This window comes from Vitis riparia, chromosome 16, assembly GCF_004353265.1.
Source record: "Vitis riparia cultivar Riparia Gloire de Montpellier isolate 1030 chromosome 16, EGFV_Vit.rip_1.0, whole genome shotgun sequence".
Classification (NCBI taxonomy): domain Eukaryota; kingdom Viridiplantae; phylum Streptophyta; class Magnoliopsida; order Vitales; family Vitaceae; genus Vitis; species Vitis riparia.
In genome coordinates, this window is record NC_048446.1 from 23812027 (window position 1) to 23827624 (window position 15598).

A 15598-nucleotide genomic window follows, 5' to 3' on the forward strand; every position below is an offset into this window, starting at 1 on the left:
CCATTTAATTAAGGTTGACTGAATTTGTGTGTGTGTTTTTCCCTTTTCCCTTTTTGCTAGTGGTCTTACACAGTTGACTAATTTTCTAACCACCAAAATGTTCACATCAGTGCCTTGCCGTTGAAAGTTCTGAATGGCTTTTCCAACTTGAGAAACAACGTCAGAAAGCTCCTTCGACAATTGACATTCTGAGTGAGAGACATTGTCTGGAGTTGGAGGTTGATGGGGTCAGTTTATTCCTGCAGATCTTCCTTTATTTAGGCTGTGAAATTAGCACTGAGGAATCTGGTCTTAAGATATTATAAATTTGGAGGAAGCATACCCTCTATTAATCAGTTTGCTTGTTGAGAAAATAAATAAAAGAATTTTTACATTCAAGTTTTTTGGAATCTGAAACCTAAGCTCCAAATTTTCATTATCATCTGCCATGTTCACAGCAGTCAAATAACGTCTTGATATTTTAGCACCGTGCTTTGTCTCCCCAATCAAGCATCTCCAAGAAAAAATGATTTATAAAATTTTGGTTTATTTTCCAGGCATTACCTGTTGATGCTCCGGTTTATGCTGGACAAGTTCCGCCTAAGGAAATTGTTGCTGTTGTTCGTCCTGCCAGTTTTGTTTCTTCTAGTGCCTCAAAGAACTTGGACCAAAAATATATTATCAAGGATAATTTTGCCTCAAAGAACTTGGACCAAAAGTATATTATCAAGGATAATTTGGAGTTATCTATGGAAGTGAAATTGATGGATGGCACCAAGGATACCAAACATATTTATTCAAAATGTGTGACACCTTCATCCCGTAATGGGTTTCATGGTTTATATATCTTCCCACTAGGATGCAAGTTCCCACAGTTATTTCAAAAAGCTGGTGTTTACACATTTACAGTATTCCTTGTAAGTAACACATGAATTCTTATTCATGGTTTACTCTGATTATGTGACATGGTTTTAAATCTCTTTCTAATGATGTTTTCTCCTGCAATTGGACCATATTTATTAGAAAGGCTCAAGTTTTAAGAGTTGTGAAAAAAGAGTGCTAGTTAAGGCATTGCCTAAGGTTTCGAGTTGGAGATTTTCAAGTGATATACAGAATACTGTGTACAGTGTAAGGTAAGGAACTTACCATTTATTAAGCTTCGCGTATATTACTGTTGTACCTTTTAAGGAGATCCTAGTGAAATTCGATGAGAGATTCATGATGATTTTTTCCTACATGTTCTTGATGAATATGTTTTAATGTTTTCTTCCCACTTAAGCATGTTTAGGTAATTTTTTTTCCTAGTACTTGCTGTATTGAAATTTCTTATTGTTTTCATAGGATCCTTCTTTCTTTGTTTTTCTTATATTTTTTTTTTACTTCTTTTGTGTCTTTTATGAGCAATGTAATATTTATTAACCCGTTTTTACTAATGTGTAGAATAATGCATAAGTTTGTTATATGTATATAACTTATATGCAGAACACAATTACATGCAATACATACGTAGAATGACAATGATTGTGATCTTAAGGGTTCTCACAACTTCGGTATATGATGCACATATTATATATGTATTAAATAATAATGCAAAATTTTGCTAGTTATATTGTAATTTATCCAAATTAAAAACATTAGAATTTTGTCTTTTCATTGCACAGAAAGAAAGCATGTAAAGTTCTCTTTTCTTTATATTTTTCAAGGTTTTATTTGGTATTTTTTGCCTCTTGACATCGGTGGATACTCATAAGCATGTGATAGAGTTTGACATCAAAGGTCAAAACTTGCCAATGTGGATTTTATAAATTGTAATTTTGAATGTAAATGATGTTTTGACACAATACATGAATTGTAATATATAATCTATAAAATGATATATGTGATTGTATTAATTATCTATTACATCGTTTATTTTATAGTGAATCATTAGAAGAATATATAGCCTTGAGATTATAGGACCATAAAAGTTGGTTTTATCTACACTTTGTGAATTAATATCACAAAATGTTATGCATTTCTTTAATTTCTAGTACATCCTACTCATTCACAGCTTAAGAGGTTTGTATTTTAAAGGCTCCTTTAAAATAGTTTATTTTATTTGGTAGGGGGCTTGGGAGAAGATCCTTAATCCCGAACAACTCATGAGGCATGCATGGACTCTTGTCAATTGGTATTGTTTGTGAAAATTAGGGAAAGGTTGACCAACCACTTCCTCGTCCATTGTTGTTAGGCTAATGCTTTATGGTTATTGTTTTCGTGAGTGCTTTCCACTTCTAGGAAAGAGATGTTGCTTGGTTGCCATGGTTCTTTCATGAGAAAGAGTCCCAAGAGGATGTGGAAATTGGCCCTATCATTCTTGTTTGTTATGGCATCAGTCATAAATCATTTACCATTTAATTTTTAGTGATGGATATGGCTGTAATATGGAGATGATTATTACGTTTTAGATATTTTATTTTCTATGCCTTTCTTTTTATTTAAAAAAATTAATTTGTGTTATGATACATAATACAAACAAAACAATGGCAAATTAAATACTATTTCTTGCCCTTGAGGCTTGGCTCAAGTGGTAAAGGACGGAGAGATCAAGTCTCAATGGGAACAGAATTTACCTTAAAAAAAAAAGATATCATTTCAGCTTTTGATTTGCAAAGATCCGAATGTATGGTTAAATATGAGGATTTGCTCATAATATAAGATAAAGTTGGGGTTAACCCCTAAAAAACACATTGATTAGGTGATAAAAATTAGGAGAAAATAATGAAGCATAGGTCAAGATATGCAATAGGGGTGGTTGTCGAGGAGATCATCTAATGACCCAAATTAGTGTTAAGATATTACATGGCTGAATTATATAGAATGTTTGACTGTTACAAGTCAAATACTATACTTTTTTGTATATATGCATACATAAAACTGGTTCATGGTTTGAGAGAACTAGATAAATTAGTGTAATAATGAGGTACATGAGATGATTACATCTTATTAGGATAAAATATTTCATTTCAGTATGATGGTTTTGAATATATTAGGTACAAGTATAACTTCTATACTTCAACTAATAGCTTTTATTGAGTCATTGCAAGTTAATTAAATATCATTGCGAGCTCTATTTACTAATTTTATTTTCTTGGTATCATAGTGCAAAATCCAAATTCTCCATTGTTCTTTTCTTTTTATGGTCCTCTAGGTGGTTAACAACTAGTTTTTTTAATTCCATGTTAGTCATGCATTTCTCTATTCAAATGCTACAATTCTTTGTAGGCTAGTGAATTTCAGTCTCAATAGTTTGATAGTAAACGCATCTTTCACATGCAACGACACTAGAAGTCATAAATTGGTGCTATGCCATTACCTAACTTAATATTCATGCTACAGGTTTAGCTGCCACTTTGACTAAAAAACTTAAGCTGTTAGATAATAGACATATAACGTATATTGTGGTATCACAATTGCCTTGGCAAGCAATGGGAACAAATAGCTTTATGAATGATAGAGAAATAAACGGTGTTAGGCTACCAACTTGATTAAAAGCTTCAGTAGTTGGGATATAAGCTCACAATGTATATTAGGCTAACACACTTCCTCATGTGTGGCCACATACCTGCATGTAGATTGAAAAATTCATGTGTGGTCTCAAACCTGCAAGTGAGAGACAAATTAGCAGTTATTGATTCAAGGTAAATAGGCAGGGAGAGACTTGAACACACGATCTCTAGTTAACTACAGTTCCAATACCATGTTAGGCTATTGACTTTCTTAAAAACATAAGCTGTTAGAATATAGACTCACAATGTATAAGAGATTAACAAATGGGTTAACAACCAATAAGAAAAAATGAGGAATAAACAAAGATAATGATTTGAACTCAAGAAATAAATAGGTTGGAAAATAATAATAACAAATAGTCAATGGATCATAGAGAAATAAATGAGGGATAACAAGTGGGTTAAGAGATTATAGAAAATAAATGGGGAATAAACAAAGAGTGGCATTTGAACCTCGGACCTATTAGAAAACAGATAATGACTCCCCCCACATGTGGCTCCAATCCACACATGGAGAAACAAATAATAGATCAATGGATCACAAAGAAATACATAAAAGAATAAATAGGTGAAGAGACCTATAAGTTTAACCTATTAGGTAATGGACTAACACTACTTTATTTTGATTTTCAAATATAATCTATGTACAACAAAGATTACCAAATGAGGCAACTCAAACATTTTCATGTGATAGTACCTACTCTAAAGAGTAATTAGTTAACTTTCCCACCCATGCAACACCTAAAACACATACACACCCACACACCCACGCATTAACAACGAGCGGACATAGAGGGGCTGAATTTCCATCGTCTAAATTTCCAAGAAGCTGAAAATTTGGAAGTGCCCTTCTCTGAGGAAGAAATCCATTCTGCCCTGTTGGAGGTGAATGGTGACAAAGCTCCTGGCCTGGATGGTTTCACGGTGGCCTTTTGGCAAGCGTGTTGGGACTTTGTGAAGGAGGAAATCTTGGAGTTGTTCAAGGAGTTTTATGATCAAAGATCCTTTGCCAAAAGCCTGAACACCACTTTCCTGGTCCTTATTCCAAAGAAAGGGGGTGCTGAGGACTTGGGGGTTTTCCGGCCCATTAGCCTTCTAGGGAGTTTGTACAAGCTGTTGGATAAGGTGTTGGCCAATAGGCCGAAGAAGGTTTTTAGGAAAGGTGGTTTCCGATGATCAAAATGCATTTGTGAAGAGTAGACAAATTTTGGATGCCTTACTTATAGCTAATGAGGTGGTTGATTTTTGGCAAAAACGAAAAGAGAAAGGCCTAATTTGTAAATTGGACATTGAAAAAGCATATGACAGCATAAATTGGAGTTTTCTAATGAAGACTTTGCATAGGATGGGCTTTGGGTCTCGGTGGATGGAGTGGATTTGGCGATGCATCTCAACTGCCAAGTTCTCTGTTCTGGTCAATGGGGTGCCTACAAGCTTCTTTTCAAGCACCAAGGGGCTGCGTCAAGGAGACCCCCTTTCTCCTTACCTTTTTGTGTTGGGAATGGAAGTGCTAAGTGCACTTTTAAGAAGGGCTGCGAATGGGGGGTTCATTTCAAGCTGTAAGCTTCGGGGGGGAGGAAGGACGGAGTTAAATGTGTCCCATTTACTCTTTGTTGATGATACAATCATATTCTGTGAGGCAAGAAAAAAGAATCTAACTTTCTTGAGTTGGACTTTGACTTGGTTTGAGGTTGCTTTTTCCGGTCTAAGGATCAATCTGGCTAAAAATGAATTAATTCCTGTTGGAGAGGTGGAAGAGATTGAGGAAATGGCAGTGGAGCTAGGGTGTAGGGTGGGGTCTTTGCCCACTGTTTATTCGGGGCTACCTTTAGGTGCCTGTCACAAGACTCTTTCTATGTGGGATGGGGCGGAAGAGAGAATGAGGAGAAGACTAGCCTTGTGGAAAAGACAATATATTTCTAAAAGCGGGATAATCATCCTTATTAAGAGCAAGCTGACCAGCATACCGATTTACCAATTGTCCATTTTTCGAATGCCCAAGATTGTTGCAAAAAGGCTGGAAAAATTATAAAGAGACTTCCTTTGGGGAGGGAGAAGCTTGGAAAGGAAAGTCCACTTAATCAATTGGGAGGTGGTGTGCACTCAAAAGGAGAAGGGTGGTCTAGGCTTAAGGAAGATTATCTTCCTAAACAAGGCTTTGCTGGGAAAATGGGTTTGGAGATTTGCCATTGAAAAGAATAATCTTTGGAAGAAGGTGCTATTGATGAAGTATGGCCAGGAGGATTTTGGGTGGAGGACTAATGAGGTTCGTGGGACGTATGGAGTGGGAGTTTGGAAGGAGATCCTGAAGGAGGCTTGCTGGTGTTCGGATAATTTCCAGTTTAAAGTGGGCAAATGGATTAAAATTAAGTTCTGGACGGATCATTGGTGTGGCAATGCAACGCTGTCCCAAATCTTCCCCCAGTTATTTACTTTGGCGGTCCATAGGAATGCAACAATTAATGAAGTATGGGACTCTAACTTTGGTCAATGAGGTTGGAATCTTAGATTTTCTAGAGACTGTAATGATTGGGAGTTGGATTTGATAGGGGAGTTGCTATTTTTGTTGAGGGATTGTAGGGTATCTTTAGAGGAGGATTCAGTTTTTTGGAAAGGTGGGGGAAACGGGATTTTTGGGGTTAAGGACGCTTATATTCTGCTGGTCGCTCCCAATGGCTTCGCTTTCCCGAAGAAGAACATTTAGGTGGATAAGGCTCCAACCAAAGCTGCTTGTTTTGCTTGGGAGGCCACTCAGGGGAAGATTCTCACCTTGGATAGGCTTAAAAAACGGGGATGGCAGCTCCCCAATTGTTGTTTTTTGTGTGGTTGTGAAGAAGAAACTATAAATCATATTCTTTTACACTGTATAGTGGTCAGGGTCCTTTAGGAGATCATATTCGCCTTGTTTGGGGTTCCATGGGTGTTCCCAGAAACAATTAAAGAGGTGTTGTTCAATTGGAAGGGCCCGTTTGTGGGGAAAAAAAGGAAAAAGGTTTGGAATTCCATTCCGTTGTGTATTTTTTAGACGGTTTGGAAGGAGAGGAATAGGTTAGCTTTTAGGGGAGGGTTTTTAGCTATTCAGAAGCTCAAAAATTCTTTTGTTTGTAATCTGTGGAGTTGGGCTCGGGTGTATATTGGTGAGGAGTCCTTGTTTCTCTTAGGCTTTTTGGAGTGGCTAGCGTTCACTTAAGGGATGGTGAGGTTGTTTGTTTCTTGTGTTTTTTGGTTTAGGCTACTGTGTATACTCCCTGTATGCCTTATGGCTTTTTGCCGCTTCTTAATCTATTGCTTGCTTATTTATATAAAAAAAAAACAACCCAGCTAGTAAAAAAACAACTTTAGAGTTCTGTTGAGCTCAATAGTTTGATGTTTTTGTGCCAATCATAGTGAGACTTGCTTATTTCCTTACAAGTTATCTGAATTTTTAATGATTTATCATCACTCTAGTGTAACCAATGCCTCTTTCTCACATGTTGATGGGGGAAAGCCTTTTAAAGTTTATTCAAGGAAGAAAGGGAAGACCTAAGTAAACTTTAAGTAGGATTAATATTAATTAGAATTGAATAGGGATTGGTATTTATTGGAGTCTAATTAGGATTAGCTAGTTGAGTTATAATATAATTAGAATTTGAGTCATGATAGGTTATTAGAGTCCTAGTAGACTTTGGATATTGTAATTAGAATTAGAATCATAATAGGTTATTAGAGTCCTAATAGACTTTGGATTTCTTAGAGAAGCCTATAAATAGGCTAATCAATGTAAATCAAAGGGATGAATTTGATGAATAATATTATACTTTCTTTCATTGTAAGGTTGCAACCCTCAATGGTGAGACTCCATTGATTTTCTTCTAGGTGAGACTCCTAGAAAGCCTTAGTGAGACTCTAAGGTTTTTCCATCTTTTCTTCATTGTTTCTTCTTTCTCTCTATTTCTTATCTTATAATTTTCTCTACCATAAAATTTATTCCTTGTTCCTCTCCTTACACCCTAAAAATAAAACCCTAGCCCACCCACCCTTGAGTGTAGGCAACCATCCTAGGGTTGTCCTACATCACATGTGCTTGATGCATAGTTGTCAATAGGACCAGCCATAAGCTCATTTTGATGGCCAGATCATAGGTACAATGGTTAAATTACATGTTGATGGGTGTGGTTACAACAGTGCTGTCTTTATCTGTTAGTATGTTCAATATCAAATAATTCATTGAATACTACACTTGTCTGTTGGAAGGAATAAGTAGTTGTCGCTGTTCCTGATGTTTCTTCAAATTTGTTTACTCTTACTCACTGCAGACTGCTTTGCCTTTTGTCTTCATTTAATAACTGCTTTAATTTCTACCTTTGTAGCTTTTATTTCTGAATAAATACTACATGTAAGTTCATTTATACTTTTCTAAATAAATTGAAATTGCTGACGATTAGTATCTTAATTTTGATTTGGACAGGGCTGGTTCGTGCTTACCACCATTTTCTATTGCTTGTTATGACTCATATGAAAATCAGATTCCATTCACATCCATACCAGAATTTATCATCAAAAGTAACTGGAATGGAGTGGTACTTGCAGATTTTGATAAAATGAAGTTGGAACTTTCATCCGATAATTTGACTCTTAAAGTTAAGGTATATTTTGCATATAAATATGTTTGTTTTTCATCATGCTCTTCCCAAGTAGTTGCATTTCCACTCTTTTGTATGCAACTAGAGCTTGAGTTTTCTGAATTTTGCAGGATGTACTAATTGAAAGCAGTGACTTGGACAGGATTCGACCGAGTTATGCAACTACATTGGTGATATGTCCACGTGATGAGTTGCCCTCAATTTCTGTTGCATGTGAAGGTATTCTTGTTTATATCGACAATTTTTCATATATATAAGCATCTTCACCAGTAACACATTCTAGGCTACTAGAATTAAATTTGTTATTTTTTCCTTTCATAATATCATGTTTGCATTTTATTTCCATCTATCAGTTAATCCTGGACCTTTAGAACGTGCCATAGCCCAGCCACCAGTATCAGACAACCAGTTGCTTCCTGGATGTGTGATTGAGGAGCTTGTATTAGAGGTATCTTTGCACATTGTAATTATTCTTCCCCATGGTTAGAACCGTGGGTGCATTTCTATAACTATCAATTTGAAGTTGCACTGTTCAACTATTTATACAATTATGTGCTTCCAGTGAATTCCTGCAGCACATATTTCAAGATCGATGATCACAATTTCTCTTGGTATTTTGTGTGTGAAGCAGGTAGAGTGGGCAGATCTAGAGACACCTTTGAGGTTTTCTCTTCTAAAAATAAAGAAAAATAGTAATGTTTGTTAGGAAGCATTTCCAATAAAATACTTGATACCATATAAATTGGATATGAAATGTAAAATAATAAAATGCATGATGACATACATTGACTGATAACCCTTGGGTACAAAACACTGCTTCATCACTATGCTTAGATAGTTTGCATCAGTTTTACTTACTTGGTTTTGCTTGTGTTGCTATAATTCTGTTTTTGTTATGGCTCATCACACATGGTGCAAATTGTCATAATCTAAGGCATGATTATTCATCTTGGTGTATTTTTCCAATGAAAATTAATCATGATATACAATCATAGATGATCAATTTATACACACTATTGTTCTGTGTATGCTTTTTCTTCCCCTTTATGTGATGCTTTTATCATCTATCCTTTTGTTTCTTTCTTATTGAATATACTGGAAATTTCAATCGTAGTAATTGTTGCCATTTTGATTTAACTTGTTAACATATCTTGCCAATGTACTTGCTCCAGATGTTTGATGCATTTGGTAATCATGCCAGAGAAGGGTTGGAAGTTCAGTTTCATGTGGATGGATTTTGTTTCCAAGATCATAATGGTTTAAAGCGTAAGGTGAAGTATTTTGTAGATTATTTTATTACTATTATTATAATTCTCACTGACAAGTGTGGACTACTAAAATTTAAAAGAAGCATAGTATTAGCATAACAGGGGCAAGTTGCACAAGGGTGGCTGTAGTAATTGATGAATGGATAATGGCAGTGAGGTTATTATGAAAAGCTGATGGGATGACTGTTGTTCTAATATATGGCGGTGGGTGCTATTTGAGGGGGATTTTAAACTAACTGGTTTGGTGTTTGTGATGGTTTACTTTTATGGTACTAGAAATTTAAATGAAATAAGCATCTATCATGTCTCTTAGAGTTACAATTCAGTCTGTTAGAAGTACAATATTATTTGAAAATGCTTTGAGCTAGCAAAGATGGAGGGAGTGTTAGTGGTATTTTTTAGGTGTTACAAATTATTTTTGAAATTTTTGGTAAAGTTTAGATAATGGATACAAGATTACTATTAAGCCATCAATTTTAAATTATGGCCTTAATGATAGTTTTTGAATGAGGGCTGCTATTGGAAAACATCTTCTACCTTCTTGCTTTATAATGGTATCGATGAGAATATATTAGGGGCATAAAGCCAGGCTATATTTTAGTAAGCATCAACTCCATAAGTTATCTTACGGAAATCAATGAGAATCTTTCACTGTTTAGATAGTTAAATATTGTTCATTTTTCCTCATCAATTTAGTAGTTTATGCTTTTTTTATAAGTTATTTTACAGAAATCTTTCTCTTTTGGTACAAGAAATCGTTTCTCTTGCTCCTTATTTCTCATGTCTTTTTCATGGGCTAGATACAATCTAATAGGGATGTTATGCTGGTCAACAGCAAATACAATGGCCCTGCTGTGAGAAATTGTGGGAATTGTATACTGTTTACTTCTTTCATTTAGCAATATTTATACTATTTATTTCTTTCATTTAGCAATATATCAACTTCTCATTAGGCTGTAGTGATCGTATACTGTTTACTTCTTTTGTTTAGTAATATATCCATTTCTCATTAGGCTGTAAATTGTCCTACATATTCCCTCGTGCTTGAAATTGTCAAAACCTCTAAACACCACCTTTATGGTTCTTGGATGAATATATCTTGATTCTTATCATATTACTAGTTGGACATGTTGAGCATGGTGATATGTCATGTGATTTCAATTCCCTTAGCTATGTATTCTTCAATGCAGGTGGATGATCGTGGATGCATTGACCTTAGTGGCCTCTTGAGAGTCACAACAGGGTATGGAAAAAATGGTATAAGCCTTCTCCAAGTAACTTTCTCCCTTACTGCAATTTACTTTCAAAATAGATGGCTTTAAATTTACAGGCAAGCAAAACAACAATGACATGGGGGCTCAGGGTCAGTGTTCTTGCAATATACATTATTAATGGGCAATTCTAAAATATATTTTCTTCTGTAGCTTTGTACCTTATCATGACTGAATACTTTAAAAATAGCTTTGAAAGTAAGTTCCGTAAATTTATCTCTCCACTCCTGCTCTCCAGAAATAAATGATATAGCATCATCAATCAATCTCGTGTGCTTTTTACTTCAGGGGATTGCTAATGATCCTTGCAGATATCTTCATGATGACTAAAAGTTTTGAGGATTTTAGTTTTTTTTAGGATGAATCATATTGGTTTGGTGATTTCATTCTAATCACACTGCTTTGCAGTTTCCCTATCAGTTTTATCTGGTAACAAAGTAGTTTTCAAGCAAGAGTTGCAAACAGAGAAAAGAGAGCTAAGAGCTGCATCAATAGTAAGCAACTCTATTTTTTTTCCCCTTCTTTGACTACCTGTATTTCCCATAGTGTTTTACTTAGTTTCTTGATGTCAGGTACCTCAGTCTTGTGCTGCTGGGTCACAACTCGAAAATATTGTCTTCGAAATCATCAACTCTAAGGGTGAAGTTGATGAAACTGTTCATGAGGAAGAGAAACATGGACAATTCCATACGCTTACAATAATATCTGATTCATTTTATTTGGATGGTTCTGTAAGATTCGCTTTCAGGAATGGACGCTGCATTATTCCTACTATTCCTCTCCCCCGAAAGCAAGGGGACTTCACCTTTCTAGCTGCTCACTCCTGTCATCCAGAGCTATCTTTGGCTGTCAAGGTTGAAACAATATTGTGTTACCTCTAATTATCACTTCTTCCACATTTATGAAGGTTGAATGTCATGTGCAGGTTTCTGTTGTGGAAGTCCCAAAAGTGAAGCAGGAAGATGTCCAACTTCAATATCCAAATGAAAACATGTTGCTCCTCCAGGATTCACCTGCTCCAAGGCATGTAGAGAACAGCCTAGTGGAGTCACTCATGAATGACGAGAAGGTGAAATGGCAGCTCAGCTCTTTTTTTATGGATGTACTAGTACCATATTTCATTTTCTTATTCCAGAAAGCAGTTCTTTCTGCTTTTGATGCCTTTGTTGAGGAAGAACCTTTGGATATTTTTATTTTCGATTCACTTAAATTCTATTTGTGATAATTTCTGTTCCTTTTCTTGAACATGATTTTCTTGCAGGAAATTGAGGATGACATTTGCAAAATTGGTTTGTTTATTGGAGATAATGAAAGGAAACTGGAATTGCTTCATAAACAGAAGGGAGATATTGAGCAATCCATTGAGAAATTGCAAGGTCAGGAACTGATTTCTGTCTTTTGGTTACTTTCTCTCCTCCAGTTGACATGGAAGTTTGAAAAGTATAACATAATGTTTCCTCTTCATCCAATATGGATTTTTGTTTATAAGATCTCACATTCACAGTCCATTCCAGTATAATTGGTACCAGAAAATTTGGTAATAGCACCTAACTGTCCCAAGCTGATTGGATCCACATCTGATGATTAAAACCCAAAGTTTTTCTTTTTATCATTTGAAGAATCCTTCATTTCTAACAGAAAATATCATTTCTCTATTGTTTAGGTTTCTCTTCCCTTTAGATTAATCATGGATATGTTCTCTTATTTCTCAAAACTTTCATAATTTTCCTTGTTTTGCATATCATCTGAACCATGGTCAATTTCATCTAGAAATGTTGTATATTCTCCCTCTTTATATTGAATTGTTGTTCTCATAAAAAATAAATAATAAACGAATCCTTTGACATATTAATGTAATCAAGGTGCTATGTGTTTAGTCTTCATTGGGCAAGGTTATGCTTACTGACAAAGTTAGATACATTTAGGTCATGTTTGGATGTCTGACATGAATCAAATGGCTAGTTGATGTCACATTTCAAAACACAAAACTCATCCATCTGTATGGTGCCATGAAAGAACCAGGGTGCCTTTATTATAAGAATATAAGATCAGTTTTTTTAGTTCTTGAAATGAGCTGTTTCATTAGTTTACTCTTATTTCTTATGATGAACAACCCATTCCCTCACATGAAATGCTGTGAGAATAAAACATATACTAGTTAGATTTCTTGAAGTGGGTAAATTTTGATCTTTTTCCATTTTCCAGCTTCTGCAGAATATGATTCATTCAACAACCATCGGGGCTACTTGTCTAAGAAAGAATCAGTGATGAGATGCATTGAAAAAAAGGATAAATCCGCAGCTGCTTTTTTCTGCAATCTTTCAAGAGAGATTCCATTCCAAGATCCATTATCTCAGCTTATGAAAGATATAGTTGGTGTGGTTGCACTTCTTGCAACTGTTCGTATCAATCCGCTTGGCAGGTTATCTTCTTTCACATTCTACTCTTATAACCTATGAAGGAATAGGAAATTTTGAACTAGGACATAACCTGTCTAGATTTCTCCTTGTATGCAGGATGTTGGCTGAATATTTGGGTGAAGATCAAATGCTTGCAGTTGTGTGTAGATCCTATGAAGCTGCAAGTAAGCTTGAGAAGTATGAATGGGATGGAAAAGTAGACCGTGAACATGCTCTTTATGCAGTAGCAAAAACATTTGGAAAACCGATAAATGACCGGTTTCTTGTTATTTGCCTCGAGAATATAAGGTACCAGAGGTTTTTCCTTATTCCAAATTAAAAGTTGTTAGTGATTCTTAGCTGACTCATCCTTCTTTACGATCAGGTATTCCTATATAAGAAATTAGAACTTTGCCTTCCAAGATTGATAAATTATGTTAATATGAAAGCAATATATGCAAATAAACAATCTTTGAAAAATATTTGAATGTGTTAGGTCTTCAGCCATTTTTTTTTTCCAGGCCTTACATAGGAGGGTTTCAGGACAATGATCCTCAGAGGAAGCTGAACATTCCAAATCCTATTTTACCCACTGGGGAGATGCCTCCAGGGTTCTTGGGGTATGCAGTTAACATGGTTGACCTAGAGTCCCATCATTTACTTACAAGGACCACTGCAGGGCATGGTCTTCGGGAGACATTGTTCTATTGTCTATTTGGTGAGCTGCAGGTTTATCAAACCCGGGAAGACATGAAGAAGGCTTGCTTCTATGCAAGACATGGTGCTGTTTCTCTTGATGGTGGGATTATGAAAGGAAATGGAGTCATTTCTTTTGGATGTAGGTATTTACACTGTTGCCTCTGCCCTCTCTCCCGCTCTTTCGTCCTAACGAGATAGTTTGCTTTGACCGATAAACACAATGGTGTTCAGGACTCCCATAATTGCCTTTTTTAGACCACATACACATACAAGTATTGTAAGGATTGGGTTCGAGAAAAATGTGCAATGTATAACACTACTGAATAAGACCCCTCATCCATAAACATTTTTCTGTTTCAGGGAACCGCAAATATGGTTTCCAGTTGCTAACCTGGAATCACCAAAAAATGTTAGAATCCTGGAAGTGATGGAAGAAAAGAGAACTTCTTTGAGGCTGGTCCACAATGAAATAGGCAAACTGACAAAAATCATTAACAAAGCTCAGAAGAAGTTAAAGAAGAAAATTTCACGGTGTCGCAAGCTCATGGATCGCTTAGAACCCTGTATGAAAGGCCACTACCTGGAGTACAACACGAATACAATAAACAGCCTGGAAAACTCGCCAAAATAATCTGGTTTGCCCTTGATACTTTCTGTACAGCAATGTCTCAAGCATATACCTATGCCAATCATATAAAAGTTGATAAAAATATCATCAGTGATCCAAATGTGTCTGTCTCATATCAAACTGTGGGTATAATACCATTTGAAGCTGTCATATCTACATCGTCATCCTTATTTTCTGTGTCTTTCCTTTTTTATTTGACAGGTTACCTGAGGATGAGAAGCTTGTACAGATAGTCTGAAGCTTGGTTTCCATGTCCATACATTAGCAATCCAGTCTTTTTTCCAGATTTTAATACCAGATGGTTTGTCATGAGAGCCTGCTTCTGTTTATGTTCTGTAAATGTATGTCTAAATGATATGCTCTCTATTTTATGTAATATTATAGATGATTTGGGTTAGACTTCAAACTTAGGGTATATAAAATCATACCTTTCTTTTTTTTTATCTTTTTTTTTTTGGTTTTATTTTATTTAAAAGTGACCAAAAAAAAAAAAAAAGGATAGGGAGGGAGAGAGATTTGTTCTGTAAAACGCAGAACTGAACTCTTGATGCTATTGGACTATTTTCATTGGCATTGGTCTTTAAATTTGTAGCTTACTATTGTTTGATTTAATAGAATTTATACATATAGATTGATGGAATGAGTCTAAGATTCTAAAGTGGGGGAAAAATTTGTCCTTGGTAAATCAAAGAAGAATATAAAAGTTTAAAATTTCATGAGAACCATGATTTTAAAAATCAGGTCGGATTGGATCAACTGATCCGACCATTGATTGATCACGGTTCCGGTCTAATTGATTGGAAAGTAGTTTGGCCGGAATTGAACTAGTTGAACTGATGGGGCAACCCCCACCCGTAAAACCCCCTTCCTTCCACTCCACCTTCTTCCCCTTTTTGGATGCCCCTCTCCTCCCTTCCAAATTTTTTCTTTTTACCTCATCCCATTATTATTATTATTATTATTTTATATTTATTATTTTTTTACTTTATGATTTTAATTTAAATTAATAAAAACATTATAATTTTAAATAAAATTTTAATTTTAAAGTAAGTTTTTGATTTAAAAATAAATTTTCAAATTTCAAATTTTAAATTAAAATTGCGATTTTTATTTAAATTTTTAATTTGAAACTAATTTTTTGATTTTTAAATAAAATTTTAATTTTTAAATGATATATAAATTAT

At 35.2% G+C, this 15598-nt stretch overlaps 1 protein-coding gene across 3 annotated transcripts in view; it reads left to right on the forward strand.

Moving 5' to 3' along the window:
* The window catches only part of LOC117933728 (structural maintenance of chromosomes flexible hinge domain-containing protein GMI1), a 37913-nt gene extending 22903 nt beyond the window's left edge, over nucleotides 1–15010 (forward strand). For 2 of the 3 annotated variants that reach the window (XM_034855241.1, XM_034855245.1), the window contains 17 exons: nucleotides 111–227; nucleotides 537–896; nucleotides 1003–1112; nucleotides 7975–8152; nucleotides 8260–8368; nucleotides 8503–8597; nucleotides 9322–9420; nucleotides 10608–10674; nucleotides 11097–11182; nucleotides 11261–11542; nucleotides 11596–11757; nucleotides 11950–12064; nucleotides 12894–13110; nucleotides 13205–13396; nucleotides 13609–13929; nucleotides 14147–14421; nucleotides 14616–15010. In XM_034855241.1, the coding sequence (XP_034711132.1) occupies nucleotides 111–227; nucleotides 537–896; nucleotides 1003–1112; nucleotides 7975–8152; nucleotides 8260–8368; nucleotides 8503–8597; nucleotides 9322–9420; nucleotides 10608–10674; nucleotides 11097–11182; nucleotides 11261–11542; nucleotides 11596–11757; nucleotides 11950–12064; nucleotides 12894–13110; nucleotides 13205–13396; nucleotides 13609–13929; nucleotides 14147–14417 (2781 nt within the window). In that variant the 3' untranslated portion in view covers nucleotides 14418–14421; nucleotides 14616–15010. The remainder of the gene's footprint in view (nucleotides 1–110; nucleotides 228–536; nucleotides 897–1002; nucleotides 1113–7974; nucleotides 8153–8259; nucleotides 8369–8502; nucleotides 8598–9321; nucleotides 9421–10607; nucleotides 10675–11096; nucleotides 11183–11260; nucleotides 11543–11595; nucleotides 11758–11949; nucleotides 12065–12893; nucleotides 13111–13204; nucleotides 13397–13608; nucleotides 13930–14146; nucleotides 14422–14615) is intronic. The other variant, XM_034855244.1, reaches the window with a different exon arrangement.
* The last annotated feature ends 588 nt before the right edge of the window (nucleotides 15011–15598 follow it).